The sequence below is a fragment of the Scomber japonicus genome, chromosome 15, assembly GCF_027409825.1.
Source record: "Scomber japonicus isolate fScoJap1 chromosome 15, fScoJap1.pri, whole genome shotgun sequence".
NCBI classification, from domain to species: domain Eukaryota; kingdom Metazoa; phylum Chordata; class Actinopteri; order Scombriformes; family Scombridae; genus Scomber; species Scomber japonicus.
The window spans coordinates 7,145,371-7,162,758 of record NC_070592.1 but is presented as its reverse complement, the minus strand read 5'-3'; the positions used below and the strand labels follow the sequence as shown (position 1 = coordinate 7,162,758).

At 40.2% G+C, this 17,388-nt stretch overlaps 1 protein-coding gene across 1 annotated transcript in view; it reads right to left on the bottom strand.

Moving 5' to 3' along the window:
* pvrl2l (PVR cell adhesion molecule related 2 like) overlaps positions 1-15,192 on the bottom strand; it is a 68,642-nt gene extending 53,450 nt beyond the window's left edge. The window contains exons 1-3 of the mRNA XM_053334051.1: positions 15,183-15,192; positions 14,339-14,451; positions 9,695-9,938 (exon numbers count right to left, since the gene is read on the bottom strand). Of these exons, the coding sequence (XP_053190026.1) occupies positions 9,695-9,938; positions 14,339-14,451; positions 15,183-15,192 (367 nt within the window). The remainder of the gene's footprint in view (positions 1-9,694; positions 9,939-14,338; positions 14,452-15,182) is intronic.
* Between the last annotated feature and the right edge of the window lie 2,196 nt (positions 15,193-17,388).

The window sequence follows — 17,388 nt, the reverse complement described above, 5'->3', positions numbered from 1 at the left end:
CGGCATTCACACAGGACAGCTAAAATCTAAAGTTGGTGGATTCTCAGCAAGGAAGATGCTCGACCAACTAGGAGCCTGAAACATCTCTGAGACTATCTTCTAACCTTGGCAGCGGTTATAAGACGGGGCCGGTACTTGAAAGTAGAGCCTGACCGACACTGGCCGCCATTGAGAGTTGGTTGAATTCTACCTGGACGAACGCTGGTTTGAATCCAAAGCATGGTGGGAATATTAGCCAACAGAAAAAGATATTTGTGATTGAGTGTGAAGCTGGCTGTTGCTAAAATTAAGGCGGTATTCACACAGGACAGCTCAAATCTAAAGTTGGTGGATTCTCAGCAAGGAAGATGCTCGACCAACTAGGAGCTTGAAACATCTCTGAGACTATCTTCTAACCATGGCCGGTACTTGAAAGTAGAGCCCGACCGCTATTGAGATTTGGTTGAATTCTACCTGGACGAACGCTGGTTTGAATCCAAAACCTGGTGGGAATATTAGCCAAGAGAGAAGATATTTGTTACTGAGTGTGAAGCTGTTGCTAAATTAAGGCGGCATTCACACACACAGCTAAAATCTGTCTTACTCTTGTACTTAAATCAAAAGTCCAACTATTGAGTGATTTACATGCTAATTACTTATAGTCTGAATAGTTTATAGTATTGTGCTTGTTTTTGATGTTTTGTTTATTTATTATTTTATTATTCTATCGTTTTATCTTATCATCAATTTCATTTGTTTATTTCTTTTGTCTTTTTAATCTCTCACTTAACTTTGCTTTAGTCCCACTTTTGTTCAACTTCATCTTCTTTTCACTCTTTAAATCTACTTTAAACACATTTTTTACTTTTATTTTTTTTAAATAAACGTTTTTCTCTTATCCTCTCTTATTTTATTATTTCTCATTTTTTTTAATCTATTTAATTATTCATTTTTACTTATTTATTTTAAAGCATTTTTATCATTTTTATTTGGTCTCCAGTTTTGTCTTTAAATTACACTTTCATTCCTTTTTCAATTATTATTATTATAATTATTATTCTTTTATTATATATTTTTTATTTTGTCATTTATTCTGTCAGCTTGTCAATCAGCTAACTGTAAAGCAATTTGAACTACATTAGTCTGCATGAAAGGTGAAATATAGGTTGATTGATTGATTAATTGATAATGACTGACAAAAACAGGAAGTAGCACCATCGCCATTACTTCAGTGGCAAAGTGGATCTGACAATGAAAGCAGTGTAAATGTTGAATAGGCAGTCTCTATCACTAGTCTGAAATACATTACAATGCAGGCTTTGAGAAAAAACAAATAACACTCACAAATCTCTTCTGCCTGACCTCCACAGTCTGGATGTTAAGTTACTGTTTGGAGCAGCTTATTTTCAACATGTAACAGCTTTTACTGGATCTCGGGGACACATTTATTGGCAAAAACAGCCAAACACTACTTTTTCATAAATTACAGAGCAGGTTTGCAAGCGAGGCCCACAGTAATGGAGACTGGGCTACTTCCACCTGGAGCCAAGATTTGTCTATTGATATTTTCATACACTGCTCTCATCTGTCAATGTCATCCATCAACACACCTTCATGCAGTTCTGAATTCAAGCTTTCCTATTAGAGAGGGAAGTCAAACAATGAGATGAGCCCCACAATTCTCCTACAACCTTAATATGACCCTTACTTTAGATCCAAAAGAGCTTGTTAACCATAGACTGTATAAAAGAAATGGACGTAACATCCATGACATCACCCATTGGTTTGTGGACTGCTGCTCGGAAGCCAATAGTTTTGAATCTAGGCAGCGCCATATTGAAAATTTCAGGTGCATGCTGGGAAAAATAAAAACACGGATTCTACTTATATGTTCATGGGGCGGGGCCATGGGCGGAGCGGAGAGGTTGCTATGGTTGCGAGGGCTGGATCTCGAGGACATTGGGCAACCAACCTGTCAATCAGGACGTAGCCACACCCTAATGCATACCCTGCTTTATCGTCAAATATAAAATCAGGGAGGCCAAAATGTCACAAATGAACATCATACTGCATTGAAGAAGGCTTTAAACTAGCGATTGAGACCATAAACACATTTTGAAAACGTTTACTGAGGTTAGAAATCAAGTGAGAAGTTGGTGAATTCTCTATTGACTTGTATAGAGACGGTCGCCCCCTGGTGGCCTTTTGATAGAATGCAGTTCTAAGTTACTTCCGCGTTGGCCTCATTTCAGAGGACCAGAACTCCCCGCCTGTTGTTAACCTACATTTTAACTCAATTAAATCAAGTCTATAATGGAAACAAACAAATCCCCCCATATATCAAGTGATGAGCTGGGTTTTTTTAGGAATCACGAAATAATGTTTGGTAACACTGAATCAGAGCCTGAAAAAGCAGGCAGATTTGGATTTAGCAGTATTGGCTGGTGGCACATATCAGCGTTACCTCTTCCTCTCTAAAAACATGGATTTATTCACTGCTGTACCCTGAAGAAGGCAGCCAAGTGATGTATTTTTTTATTTTTCTACTTTGCAGCATACATTTGCCAAAAATCAATAAAGGCTTCTGGATCTTGTTAAATTCTTTGGAATCCATGTCTCACCAGCTGCCCAGGTTTGTAAACATCTTCTCTCAGCTTGACACACTGCTGCTGAATATTTCCAGACATTGTTGAGAAAAACATCTGTTTGGCTCGCTACGTCGTCTCAACTGTTAACATTACACGAGCATTCAAGGAACACGGGGAATAGTTTATACTGCAATTATTCTGCTGTTTGTGTGGTTTTAACAGCTCATTATTGGTTGCTAGAAATGTTAACAAAATGCATGATTTTAAGTTGGAGACTAATTTAGGAGCCTAAAATGTAAAATAAATAAATACATGTTTTAAAAAAAAGGGAAAAGAAAGAAAGAAAGAAAGGATGTCTTATGCAAAAACTAAAAACACATCATTTTGACTTATAAACCCTGCTCAGGTTTTCCACTAAGCACAAATACAAAAAGTGCCTTGAGGCCTTGCATTTGAAGACCTTTTGTGTTGCTGCATTTACCTCCATTTTTGACTGATTCAGTGCTCCTTATTTGAGGGCAAATGTACACTCAAAGGCATTTTTCTCTTTTTCACCTTCCCGGGTCTGTTATCAACAACTCAGCAATATAAAGGGAAGGTGGATGCTGTTCCAATTCACAAAAGGATGCTCGGTACACAGCACAATTTGTTATTTGTAGTTTTGGTGTATCTGCTGACTGACAGATTCTCAGTGTATGGAAACTGGCTATATGCTTGTTTTGTTTAGGTTATCTTTTTCTGCCATAAAGATTCTCCCTTGCTGAGGATGTCAAAAAAAAACTCTACTACTATTCGATTAAAATATGGTTTAGGAAACACACCAATATCTACACTGAGAAAGCTCTGGCTGTGGTTTGTTGTCATCCAGTGCTGTTTCAGTACAGTAGGTTAAAAATATGAGTTATAATTTCTCTTTAACACTCCTGTTGTCCTCAGGTCAAGGAAGGACACAAGGAAGGACAGGAGGAAGGAAGGAAGGAAGGAAGGAAGGCAGGAAGGAAGGAAGGAGTAAGGATGAAAAGAGGAAGGAAAGAAGAAAGGAAAGAAAGGAAAGAAAGGAGTAAGGACGAAAAGAGGAAAGAAAGGAGGAAGGAAAGAAAGGAGCAAGGAGGGAGGGAGGAAAGGAGGAAGGAAAGAAAGGAGTAAGGACGAAAAGAGGAAGGAATTTAGGAGAGAAGGCAGGAAGGAAAGAAAGGAGGAAGGACGAAAAGAGGAAGGAATTTAGGAGAGAAGGCAGGAAGGAAAGAAAAGGAGGAAGGAGGAAGGAAGGAAGGACGGAAGGAAGGAAGGAAGGAAGGAAGGAAGCACGGAAGGATGGAAGGAGCAAAGAAAGAGGGGAGGAGGGGAAGAAGGAAGGAAAAATGAAACAAAGAGGGGAGAAGGAAGGAAAGAAGGAACATTCAAAAGAGATGAGGTCAATCTGAACTGGGAGGAAGACAGGAGGGTTAACCTTTTTTCATTTAGAGAAGCTTCATTTTGTACATTACTTCAGGGCAAGACGTAGTTTCTTACATATTTTTTAACCTGGCACGACTGCATTCTTCTTCTGCTGTAACTGCCCACCGACCAGCTAACAGTGCTAAATACTAAAAAAGGCCTGAACAGCAAGTATTGAGGAAGAAAAGAGGACATTTATGCCTATGTGTTTAGTGGCTGGAATCAATGGACCACCGCTGCATAAATACATACAATATTGAAGTATTAGTCATCACTTCTCAGACACAGCAGAGCTTTCCCACCCTGGAGGTATAGAAAAAGTTTCATTGGCTAAGTTACACTCCAATAACACCCATTTTTAATGTAAAAAAAAAAGAAAATAAATTGAATTCCTCCAGAAGGAAGCAGCCATTTGCTCTTTTGGTTGTTTGTTTATTGAGACAGTCAGATAATAGTTTCTAAAATGTGTTTTCAGTTTTGAAGGTCATGTTGATTTGTTGGAGACGGTAAATGTATATAATCTTTTAGACCTATGCTTAGGCTAAATGTCAGTAAAGGTTTAATTAATCACGTCAGCCTATCTAGAGTGAAACCTTACCGGTGCTTTTATTTAACCCTCCTGTTGTGCTCACGGGTCAAATTGACCCTATTTCTTTTGACTGTTCCTTCATTCCTTCCTTCCTTCCTTCCTCCCTTCCTTCCTCATTCCTTCTGTCCTCTCCTTACTTCCTTCCTCTTTTCCTCCTTCCTTCCTTCGTTACTTCCTTCCTTCCTTATTTCCTTTTTTCTCACTTCCTTCCTCTTTCCTCCCTTCCTTCCTTCATTCCTTCCTCATTTCCTTCCTTCCTTCCTTCATTCCTTCCTCATTTCCTTCCTCATTTCTTTCCTTCCTTCCTTCCTTCTTTCCTCCTTTCCTTCGTTCCTTCCTCATTTCCTTCTTTCCCCACTTTGTTCCTTCTTCTTTCCTCCCTTCCTTCGTTCCTTCCTCATTTTGTTTGTTCCTTCCTTCCTTCCTTCCTTCCTTCCTTCCTTGACCTGAGCACAACAGGAGGGTTAACTGATCGTCTTTGCTTTGACTGTCCTTGCAGTTAACGAACAAGACAGGAAAATGCATGATTTGGAGATGGAGTACACATGATGGGTAAAGATTTGGAAAGTTGTTTTTGTGAGGGAAAAATGGTAATTATTCACCAAAGATGAGTTCGACACATTAGACCACTTTTCATACAATTACAACATTAAAATAAATTGATTTGAGTCTAAATTGGTCATTTTCTTGGAGGGACTAACTGAAGCATTAATGAGCAATATATGCCAGAAATATTAAGCAGTTGTTTTCTAATCAATTTAGCCAACCATTACCTTTTGTCTCATGTCTGTGTTTCTTTTTGGTCCCGACAGAGAGGGATGAAAGTAACAATGCTCAACATCAATTTCCGGCTTGATTGCATCCGACTCATTTATCCAAAATTTGAAAGAAAACAAAAAAAAAAGGTTGTTAATGGAGGAGGACGTGTGTGTATGTCGTTCACAATAAATGATGGTTATTCTAAATAAATGCATCTCCCATCCCATCCCTCTCCTAGATACTGATCTATTAGACTCTCCTTCACCTGCAATTGTATTTATGTCCTGCTGGCTACACTATATCCAATAAAATCCAGTTTAATTGGCCACCATTGATTCCATCCGAGACAACATGATATCATTTACTGACAAGTGAGTGATTCTTTATTCACACCCCGATATTGGCTGGCGGTGATGCTGTGTCCAATAAGTTATAATAGGATTGGCTGTCAGGATTATGTATTCATACTAAAATAAGATTTGATAAGATTGAGAGGAGCTGGTGGTTCTATATCCAAAAAAGATATAATATGATTGGCGGCCATGCAGTTGCGGATTCATTGGCTCATATGGATTCTATATAAGATAAGGTATAAAATACGATATGTTTTTCACTAACTTTGGGATACTTAGCTCCACAATCTGTCTGTCTGAGAGCTTGGCAATGCTATAACTCCTGACAAAAGGCGAGCAAGTGAGCTTTCCAGCAGGTATGTCCCAGTCTACCTCAGCTTTGTGCCAACACCAGCAGTTTAGGAGACTTAGCCCAGATCAATCTGTAAGCCCGCCGGAATATCTCCCTGTGTTTTCTCTGCCAAATTTCTGCATCTTCTGTCTGTGTGCTCTCGTATCCATGAGAGAAGCTTCCAGTGTGGATTCTGTATTGTTTTTGTAAAGTTGTCACATAGAGAAACTGGGGGGAAATATAACTAGCCCATGCTGAGGGAACACATGAAAGGAATTCTAAAACATTTTACTGGGTATACTGTAATGAATTTATTTTAATTATTGCATTTTTTTAAAAAAAGCTTATCGTACACTTGTCTCCACAGTGAAAAAATCTGTGTGTGTACTATTTTCCAGAAGCAGCAGCTAAGGAATCCCCAGACCCACAATTTAAGCACTAATGAATTAGCTACAGTGTCGTCACACCAGTGCAGCTTTCTTTCAATTCTTGCTTTGATTATACTGTACTGTGACAAACAAAAAAAAAATGTTGTGAAATTGCACCCAGCATGTGCAAGGTAAAGACAAAAATAAAAGACCTTAATAAAACTCCTGTCCACATCTCACGCTGACAAACAAGAAAATAAATAGTAGCAGGCTAATACTGCACAAGCTGAACTCTATGCAGTCTTGGCAGTTCGAAAGCATTTTCTCAGGAAATCTCTTGAGCCTCCTCAAGGAGTACCTATTGTTTGACCACTCATACTACAGGTCACATATTGTAACCGCAGCACTTCCAAGTAACAAGTATGAGACCTATTGTTATTCCTCAGTACTGTTCACTCCTAAATAAAGACACCAGGCATTGGATTCCTTTGTAAAGGGAGTGAGAACAGGAGGACATGTGGGTGGATGAATAACACCAGCTGTCTTCGATTACAAACAGGATGTGTCCCCTGCTAACAGCGACTAAAACATCCACTCCGTTTCAGAAAAATCAAGCGCTGAGGTAAGGTTTAAGCATTTCTCCAGATTTTCCTCATCCGTCAAAATCCCCTCGAAATAGACCTTCCATCATCTCAACACACTCTCTTTGCTAGTCAGCACATTTCCATCTCTATCCTTCATCACTGTAACCTGCAGCTCGCTCGGTGGAAGTAGTCCTTTCCTCCTTCCTTAATGTCATATACAGCCCATGCAGCTTTTCCTTAGCCTTCACCACCTCTCTTTTCACTTTACACCACATCTCCTTGGATCTACTTTCTTCATCGACCTAGCTATCCCGCTTCTTTGCCAACCTCTTCCTATGTGCCTTCTTCTGTCTGCTGTCTTCTTCACCCTTTCTCCAGTGGTTACCCAGCCAACCGGTAACTAATCACTACCATCCAGCGCCTGTCTGAACTCCCTCGTGAACTCCACACAGCAGTCGTCCTTCTTCAGCTTCCTTCTGTTTGATCTTTGGCTCTGCCTTCACTCTCCTCCTTTTTCTTGGTCTCCGATGTCATCCTACAGACCAACATCTGAAACTGTCTAGTTACATTTTTTCCTCTACGTTCCACTCTTTTCTTGAAATACACATTGATCACAGCAATTTTTCCATCCTTTTCACAAAATCCACAACCATCTGTCCTTCCACATTCCTCTCCTTGACACCATGCCTACCCACCACCTCTGTTCCCTTCACCAATGTGCCCATTGAAGTCCGCTACAATCACCACGCTCTCCTCTCCTTGGGCTCACTCTCTTCATCCATTTCATCCAACTCACTCCCGAATTCTTCTTTCTCTTTTTTCTGTCTCACACCCCCGACTTGCGAGGCATATACACTGACAGTATTCATCATCACACCTTCACTTTCCAGCTTCATACTCATCACTCTGTCTGACACTCTCTTCACCTCCAACTCCAGTCTTGACAAACTCCTTCAGGATTTACCCTTAGCCGATTTCTACTCACATCCGCACCACGGTAGAACAGTTTGAACCCACCTCCGACGATCCTGCCCTTACTCCTTTCTCCCCTTCCACACACACAGTATATCTGCTCTCTTTATCTCCATCATATCAGCCAACTCTTCCCATTACCAGGCACTGTGCCGACATGCAGAGTTACAACTCTCATCCCCACACTCCAACTCTTCCTCCTCTCCCACTGTCTCCTGACATGCATATATGTTATTTGGTTAATTTTACCTCTTTCTATCTTCTTTATTTGCATATTTGTGATCCACACATGCAGTGGGAGTATGTGTTGGCACCTCTGTTAGTGTAATTAGATTGCTGCATTTGATGTGATGTGATGTAAGATGTTTGCGCTTCAAACATAAGATGTAATATAAGATGTAACAGCTTACTAAACCAGTTGCAATTAAAATCAAAAGCAGAATTCCTAAGAGAGAGAAATGTCAAGCGACTGTTTGCCATTTTTATATACATTTACATTTACAAGAGAAGCCTGATGTTTGGAGTATAAAGCTATAGTGATATAACCTTCATCTGATTATCATAATAAGGGTCCTCAACAAGTAGTGCAATTACTCATTTAACCAAAACACGCTCAAACCTAATTAAACTGAAATGTGGAAGTGTTCAAAAATATGTCAACAAGACCACAGAGGAAGTTGACCCTGATGATGTGTTTATGTGAAAAACAGACAACATGTCAAATGATTGTGGCAAAGGGCATCATCTGCAGAGCATCAACGAGACACTTTGCATGCTGATGTGCTCGGCAGGATAATATCATGTACGATACAACGCTGTGGAAGCTAGTCAACAAAACGAGATGCTAATTTATTACCTCTGGATCTCATTGTTTGAACTGACTATTAAATAGATCCACACAACCTCCAGTTATTGTAGGAAAATACATTAAAGTCATCCATTTAAATGACCCTAATTTGCTTTTTCATTCAAATTAGAGTACTTTACACTTCTATACATCCATTATCTAAATACTATGATTCAACACAGAAAATACATCCACACCTGCAAAATATTCACGTTTGGATGTGAGTTCATTGTTCCATGCTAAACATAGCTTAAATGTAGAAACCTGGGTTCATCATGTAGTTCCTCTTACAGAATATATTAACTATTACACTGACTCACTAAAACAAAGTTCACCAATACCAAGTGCAAAACAAGCTTAAAGAAATGTTGACTCAACCTAAAGTCTAGACATTGTGCATAAACTGCTCTGCCAGCTGCTTAAACATTCATTTAAACAGTCTGCCTATACATAAAAGGCTGATACTTTATATGTAGTGCCACATCTGAATCTTTCACACCCATCTTTGTTGTTTTTCACTTTGCATCTAAACCAGGATATACCCTGAGAATTCTCGTCAAATGCTTTAAATTGCTTCTTCTTAGGCTTTTGTTCCAATGGGAACCTCTTTTATAGAAAGCAGTGATAAGCAGATGGCTGGGGAGGACGCTTGTCAAGGGTGATGTAGCAGAACAGCTTTTAAAAGCCTGCTTGAAGCACCGTCCTCTTTTGCTCAAGAGTTGGTGAAATACTTTTGACCTTTTCGTGCTCTAATCCTTTGCTGTCCTTGTTTCATAAAATGGAACAAGGCGATGTGTCTGCATTAGAGAGCGGCTTACTGTTTACATTTAGTATAACAAAAGGTTACACTATGATGTTATGTGGAAACAAAGCATCTGATTACTCACCAAGCATGGTAAGGGTGGTGGTCCCTTGTTCGTTTCCAGAAGGGTAGGTGGCATACTCGCAAGTATAGCGGCCGGCGTCGGACATTTTTAGGTTAGAAATCCTAATGGACGGGTTCTCCAGGGTGCGGTGGAGGAAGACAACTCGGTCCCTAAAGGCTGGGTTGGGGAAACTCTGTCCATAGGTTGGATGGAATACAGCAATGTTGTCCCTCTGACCGTCAATAGGTTCCCATATCCAAGACACCTGGGAAGAATAGAAACAAAATCGGTAATTATCAGTCAAGCTGGGTCTCTGAAAAACAATTTTATGCCAAGAAAAAATTTCAAAGATTCAGGTGTTCTCTGAAAACTTTCAAACATCCCAAACTAAATATTCAAACCCAGACGAAAAACATTTTTGAACAGTTCGCAGCTCATTATCTGCTGCATCTGTTTAACAACTGTATGAATAAACACAACACTCAATAATAAACCAAAACAACTATAAAAAAAAAAGCTTGTTTTCAGGTGTAAATCTCAGCAAACACTATGTTTATCTGCAGAGCTAAAAAAATCATCTTTGAAACCTGGAATTGTTTCACTTACAGCAGGAAAATGTCAAAGTCAATTAAAGCTGTCAGAATAAGGAGCCAAGAATCTATTAGTAGTTTCAATTGAAGGTCTCAAAAATTCTCTCAAGGACCCCCAGTGCCTTTTTAAAGAACATTACTTAAAAGAAAGTCATCTCACACTCTCACAGTCTCACAGTCTTTAGATTTTTTGATGTGAGAGAGATATCAATATCTGTTATGGTTATATGAGACTCTACCTCAGGGGGGAAAATACTGTGATGTTATACCAAATTGATTTTCTTGTCTCTGCAGTTTTCAAAGTGACAGTTTCAAATACAAACTGCTGTCTAGTGGTGGTCCCAGGAAGTAGAGGGAATAAAGTTCATCAATACACATTTAGCAAACATCTATTCAATTTATAACATCTTGAGGAGAGAGAGGGAGATGGTTGAAGGATGCGAGACGGAAGAAGGATTGTAATCCAGATGTCAGCATAAATTAGCAGATGAGACTTCCTCCTCCCTCGGCTGTAGATTGTAGAGAAATATAACAGAAGGCAATTTAGCCAATATGCAATTTCATGTTTTGTATGTGAACAAATTTCCTATTGATTCTATTCATAACTCAGAGAGGGACAGATCACACGAGGAGCTAACTGAAATGGTAAATAGCTCATATCGGTTTTTTCCCTTTGGTCTTTCTTGGCGCATCAGTTCAGGTGGTGTCAGATAAGTTGTCATCTGGGGTTTGATAAAATAAATTAACTTCTAAATAGTCAGAGGTTTCCATTCTGGTGTGTAGAGTGTGCTTGGACCCCCTTTCATCTGGAAAGATATGGTTAAAATGGAAAGAGATGTGAGTGAAAATTGAGTCTGCTCTGGAAATGAAAGGAATAGATTTTTTTTTTTTTTTAACAATAACTTTATTTTTAAATACTGGTCAGAAAGACTTTTTAGATGACTTTAATTGCATATTGACAAAGTAATGTAACACACTGTTGATGATTGTATCTGGCAGGTGACAGAATAACAGATGGGGAAAGCATTGTTCAAGAAATACTCTGTGAGTGGCGGAGTTTAGCTCAGTGGGAGGAGCGCCCGCCACATGTGTTGAGGCTGTAGTCCTCGCTGCCGCTCCTGTTTCCTGTCCATCTCTACTAACCTGTCCATTAAAGGCAAAAAGCCCAAAAAATATATATTTAAGAAATACTTCATTTGGATTTTTTTCTGGGTGTTTCAGTCGTCCATTATCATACTGGCTTGCATTTCACTCTACTTCTACTGTACTTTCTTTTTTTTCTCTTTATAAACGACTAAAATGATCAGTCTATTATCAAAATCTTAGCCGATTGATTTTCTGTTGTAAATTTGATAAGCAAACATACAGTAGTGCTCCTGGATGTGATTAGCTTACTTTAAACTAAACTTGGCAGAATATAATGCTGACGTTGCACATTTCTGCAAACCACAGATACGTTGAATCTCTATATTTCAATATGTTTAATAGCATAACAACATTTAAATTGATGCTGTTTAGATGACATCTATACGAGCTGACAAAGCAGCAGAGAGCCTTGAGACTGCTGCCTGCTTCCTCTTTCAACCAACAGAACCAGGTAGCTTTAAAGAGATGTTGGGACATTTACTTTTACTTTTACTTTGAATTGTTTTTATTTGAACCCAAATCACGATCTTTCCCGAACACTAACTAAGTGGTTTTTGTGCCTAATCCTGAAAAGACCTTAACTACAGAGCTATTACTTCATAAGACAATTATTCAACTGATAATATAAACATAGAGATTCAACCTAACCGTGGTTTACAGAAATACCAATTAGATTGAAATTGGAGTAGGAAGAATAACAAGCCAGCATTTTAAGAGAATGAATATGCCAACATCACATGCTGAACCCTCTTAGCTTGCTAAATTTTACCTCTAGAAAGCTAATGGATTTTCATCAGTATTGCAAAGGTGTGTGAAGCCGGCGATGACATTGCAAAAGTGAAGAAGGATCAACGATTGGTTTGATCATTTTAATCTAAGATTGTGGCTGTAGGATCAAATCTTGTGTCTCATCATTGTGTGTCTTGTGGAATGTGTTTTGTTCTCATTAGGAGGCCCATTGCTTTTCCTTTGCTTTGGCTAAATCTAAATTTTATCTAAATAAGGTAGACACTGAGGGCCTGATTTACGAAGATAGTAGTGGGTACTAAATTGCATGCATGGTGCAATAGATACAGGGGCAACAGGTGCAGACAGCAGTATTTAAATGAGGGTTTTGCGTGTCTGAATGGAGAATTTTGACGAGCAGAAAGCTGCAAAAGCAAAATGAAATGTGATCATGTTCTAGTGGAAGAAGTTAACTAATATATTGAGTTATAACAAAAACAAAAATTACTAGAAAAACCGACATATGGGAGAGTATTTGGGACGAAGCCGGTTAATACCTGCCCTTCAAAAGGTATTATTTATAGACGCAGTTAGCATCAGAAATAATACCTTCAGGTTTGGTAAATCACAATGTGTGTGCTAAATAACATATTTGCATTTTCTCCTCCCTGTATTTTGCACACTGGAGTTGAAACGCCACATATTACATATTCATTGTGGCAAATGTACTAAATGGACAGCGCGGATTATCGTGCACAGTTGAAAGATTCTTGCACATTTTTTTGCGAGTGATGTCAAGTTTGCACACATTTTTACACACGCAGACCTTTAGTAAATCAGGCCCTTAGAGTTTTGGGTGTGAGAACACTATTGAAATGTCAAGAAACCATTCATGACAGGATGTTCTTATTTTGGGGTTGTATGACCAGAGTAGGATGGTCATCTGTTATTGGGTAAAATCACATAGGGTGATAAGTTTGACCAATTATATCATGTTTCTTTGTCTTAAAAACACTATAAATGAAGTTAGTTTGACTTTGTATAGCAAGATAGAAGAATGCTTTTCTTCTCTGCATGCTTTCTGTCTCCTTATTGATCAATAATAACTTCATTTAATCTTCAGAGCAATCTTTCTTGTGTCTGTTTCTAGTGTTTCAGCAGCAATTCCACGACGTCATGCTGTTTGCCATCAAGTCCAATATGTATAATATCTATCTCTGTCTTCATGTGACACACACACACACACACACACACACACACACACACACACACACACACACACACACACACACACACACACACACACACACACGCACACACGCACACACACACACACACACACACACACACACACACACACACACACACACACACACACACACACACAGACACACACAAAATATGTAAGTAGGAGGACTTCCTGTTGTTAGAGGGCACCTTTGATGAACCTCCAGCTGTTTCCATCTACATCAAACTATTCCTCAAAGCTTTCTTTATGCATTTTTTTTTTTTTTTTCTTTACAACCACTACTTGTGTTTTTGTGTCTTCAAACAAGTGCCAAAAGGAGACTGCCTTTCGAATGGAGACTGTCCAAAAAGCGTGTGCTGCTATCCACATTTGAAGGATTATCACGTTAGTAACAGCTATAAACACTTTTGCCTCTAGAAATGCTCAGACAACAAGTCATATGAAGGAGCTCATTTTAAGCATAGCCTGGTTTTAACTGTTTGCTTTTGTGCTGAGCTTAAACCAAACATTTCCTGGAGCTGCCTCCGCTGTGAACCATCACCAAAAGCCAGAGATATTACTGGTCAGTAAATAAATCTAATATCTACATTAAATGTCTGTAAAGCCATGTTACAATAAGCATACAGAGCGTGAATAAGACAGCTTAGGTTGGACCCTGTGGAGATGTTTTCCTGTGCTTCAAATGTTCAGTATTCCTTTCACTAAGCACAACTTGCACCATGAATTTCTTTTACTGGTATTTGTTTTTCTGCACAAGGAGACTCAGCTCATGGGAGAGAGATTGACCTTTGTTGACCTCTCAATAAAACAGTCTTCTTCTCAAATCTCTTCCAGTGAATTCACTCCATTAGATATAATTACAGCATCAGTCTTGGATTTACTGAGCTTCAGTGCTTCTGTGATTCTAAACCTGCAAAAAAAACCCCACCACAACGCCGTCGTTGGTACGCCTACCTGCGTGAGTTTAGTCCGGCCCCCTCCATCGATGAACTGGCAGCGGAGATCAACTGACTCTGTGGGATACGCCTCCAGCTCCTCCTCCACGCGCACTTTCTGAGCACTGTTACCTGGAGGCAGGGAGACAAAGAAGGAGATTATGCAGCCATCCACAAAACCAATATTATTTGAATAATTAGGCATTTGTTTGTTTATACTGAAATTAAATTAGAAACTTGAACAAATAAGAGACTTAAAGGCAGAGAGAGAGAGAGAGAGAGAGAGAGAGAGAGAGAGAGAGAGAGAGAGAGAGAGAGAGAGAGAGAGAGAGAGAGAGAGAGAGAGAGAGAGAGAGAGAGAGAGAGAGAGAGAGAGAGAGAGAGAGAGAGAGAGAGAGACAGAGACAGAGACAGAGAGAGAGAGAGAGAGAGAGAGAGAGAGAGAGAGAGAGAGAGAGAGAGAGGGAGAGAGAGAGAGAGAGAGAGAGAGAGAGAGAGAGAGAGAGCTAACAACAGAGTATTAGAAGAAGAAGTATTTCATTATGAATCTGGTGGAAATGAAATCGCAGTGATTGATGTCCCCTCTGTTCCACTTTGTTTTTTGTTTTTTTGTAAGGGGAGTATTGAGCCCCTTAATGTGTTCTCGATTAGGTTACAGAGAAGGATGATGGGAACGGAGAGAGAAAGACAATGAGGGGGAATTAAGAAGGAGACAGACAGAGAAAACTGAGTCAAGTTCATTAAAGTGGCAAGAAGAAAAAAAAAAAATCTGAATCATGAAGCTTTGATAACAAGCCTCAGGCGGAGTCTTAGCCAACTTCCTTCAGCTAGGCCTCTTCCTCATTACAGTAAAGCTCATCTACCAGGAGGCATCGCTAGGGGGCGAGCCTCTAGGACTGCGACATCAGCTGGAGCACCGGTTCTCTAACCTGTTTGAAATTCAGTAAAAAGACACCTGTAACTCCTGGCTTGAGCATGCAGAGAGAACAGGGCCGGTCAGCCAGGGCAGCTCAGAGTCACAAATAACAAGCGAGGAGAGCTGCCCTGTTCATTCAAACTTCAACAGAAGTCATCTATCAGGAGGCATCGCTAGGGGGCGAGCCTCTAGGACTGCGACATCAGCTGGAGCACCGATTCTCTAACCCAGGGGTGTCAAACTCATTTTCATTTAAGGGCCACATACAGTACAGACCAATTTGATCTCATGTGGGCCGGACCATTAAAAAGATGGAAGGAACAAGGACAGAAGGGAAGGAAAAGAGGGATAAGAAAGAAGAGAAGACCGGAGGGAAGGAAAGGAAGGAAGGAAGGAAGGCAGGCAGGAAGGAAGGAAGGAAGGAAGGAAGGAAGGAAGGAAGGACGGAAGGAAGGAAGAAAGGAAGAAAGGAAGAAAGGAAGGGAAGAGAAGAGAAGACAGATGGAAGGAAGAGAAGAGAAGACTCGAAGGAAGGAAGGAATGAAGGAAGGGAAGGGAAGAGAAGACAGGTAGGAAGGACAGACGGAAGGAAGGAAGGAAAAGAGGAAGAAGGAAACTGGGCCGGATTGGACCTCTTGGCGGGCCGGTTCTGGCCCATGGGCCGCATGTTTGACACCCCTGCTCTAACCTGTTTGAAATTCAGTAAAGGACACCTGTAACTCCCGGCTCGAGCATGCAGAGACAACAGGGCCGGTCAGCCAGGGCAGCGAGGAGAGCTGCCCTGTTCATTCAAACTTCAACAGAGATGAAAGCAGGTTGGTTAGAGCCAAACAGTGTCGGAACAACACCGGGCAGTATCCGCTGACCTGCAGGCTGTTTCACAAACCTGAGCTTAAATTGGACGAGAGGAATGAGTTTTCTTAACATCGGCCCCTTATTCTGTGATCGACTGACTCAACTGTGTGAAGCAGACTGCCGCTGAGGCCCAAAATCATGTGTCGGAAGACTTCTTTTTAAACCCATACTTCTTTTTTACCTTTTGTAGAAATATGTCACTGTGTAGTTGTGATACTGCTGTTTTTTCCCCCCGAACAAGAATCAGTATTACCGATTCTGTCAGGTCTCTGCATTCAAAGCACTTCAAAAGGAGAGCCTGGCTTCCACTGAATTTTTGATGGATTTCACAAATAAAACTGATATAGCAAGAAAACGCATTTGAAGCAAAAGTAAAACTAGTTTGAATGCCAGAGCAGCAAGAAAAGCTTTGCAGGACATATTCTACTAAACAAAAGAATCACAAAAATACTCCATGATATTGTCTAGTTATGTACCACCATGTGAGAAATGTGTGGACTAAAATCACTTCAGCGACTGACTTTTTATTCAAATTAGTCAACAGGCAGCTTTCAACCAGCGAGGCAAAGAGCTGCAGTTATTGTGCCTGTATAAAAAAATGATATTGAAACATTACATTTGCAGTATTACATTTCTGGAAATTAATGAACTTTAATGAACTTGTAATCCTTGTAATCACGAGAGAGAAAATGACTAGAAGAAAATAAGAAAGAAAAACAAAAAGAGAAGGATCAAAGAGCAAAACAGAGAACTTGTAATCCTTCATTAATGCAATCTCGTCTAAGTCCAGCAGCTCAATGTTGTTTGGCAGCTACCACGTACAAATCATATGAGGCTTCAAGTGACATTTTTAAGTCTTTGAGTGAGTCAATGAGCCTCATCATCAAACCTCCTGATGACTACTTCCCTTATTCTAACATACAGTATAACCACACTTTGTTTTTCTCTTTTCCATTCGTCCTCTACTCCACTTGATCTGTCCCTTTAAATGCTCTCTGCCTGGCACTCATGCAGCGATCCAGACCCCTGCCACGAACCCCCTGCTGACCCGGGATCAAATCCTACCAGGGTCTTTTCTCCTCCGCGTCCCCCTGCCTTCCGCCCTCTCAGCTAGCCTCTGTGCCTGTAAAGATAAAATTCTTGCGGGGAGCCGGCCTCTCGCTCTCTTCACAAGAAAAAGGGGATAAGCACTCGATAACTGCTAGCCCAGCCCCTGGTGGTTCCACAGAAAAAAAAGCCTCTTAGTGTGTGAGGGATTGATTAGGACAATATGTTAGCATGGAGGTGAATGGGCTGGC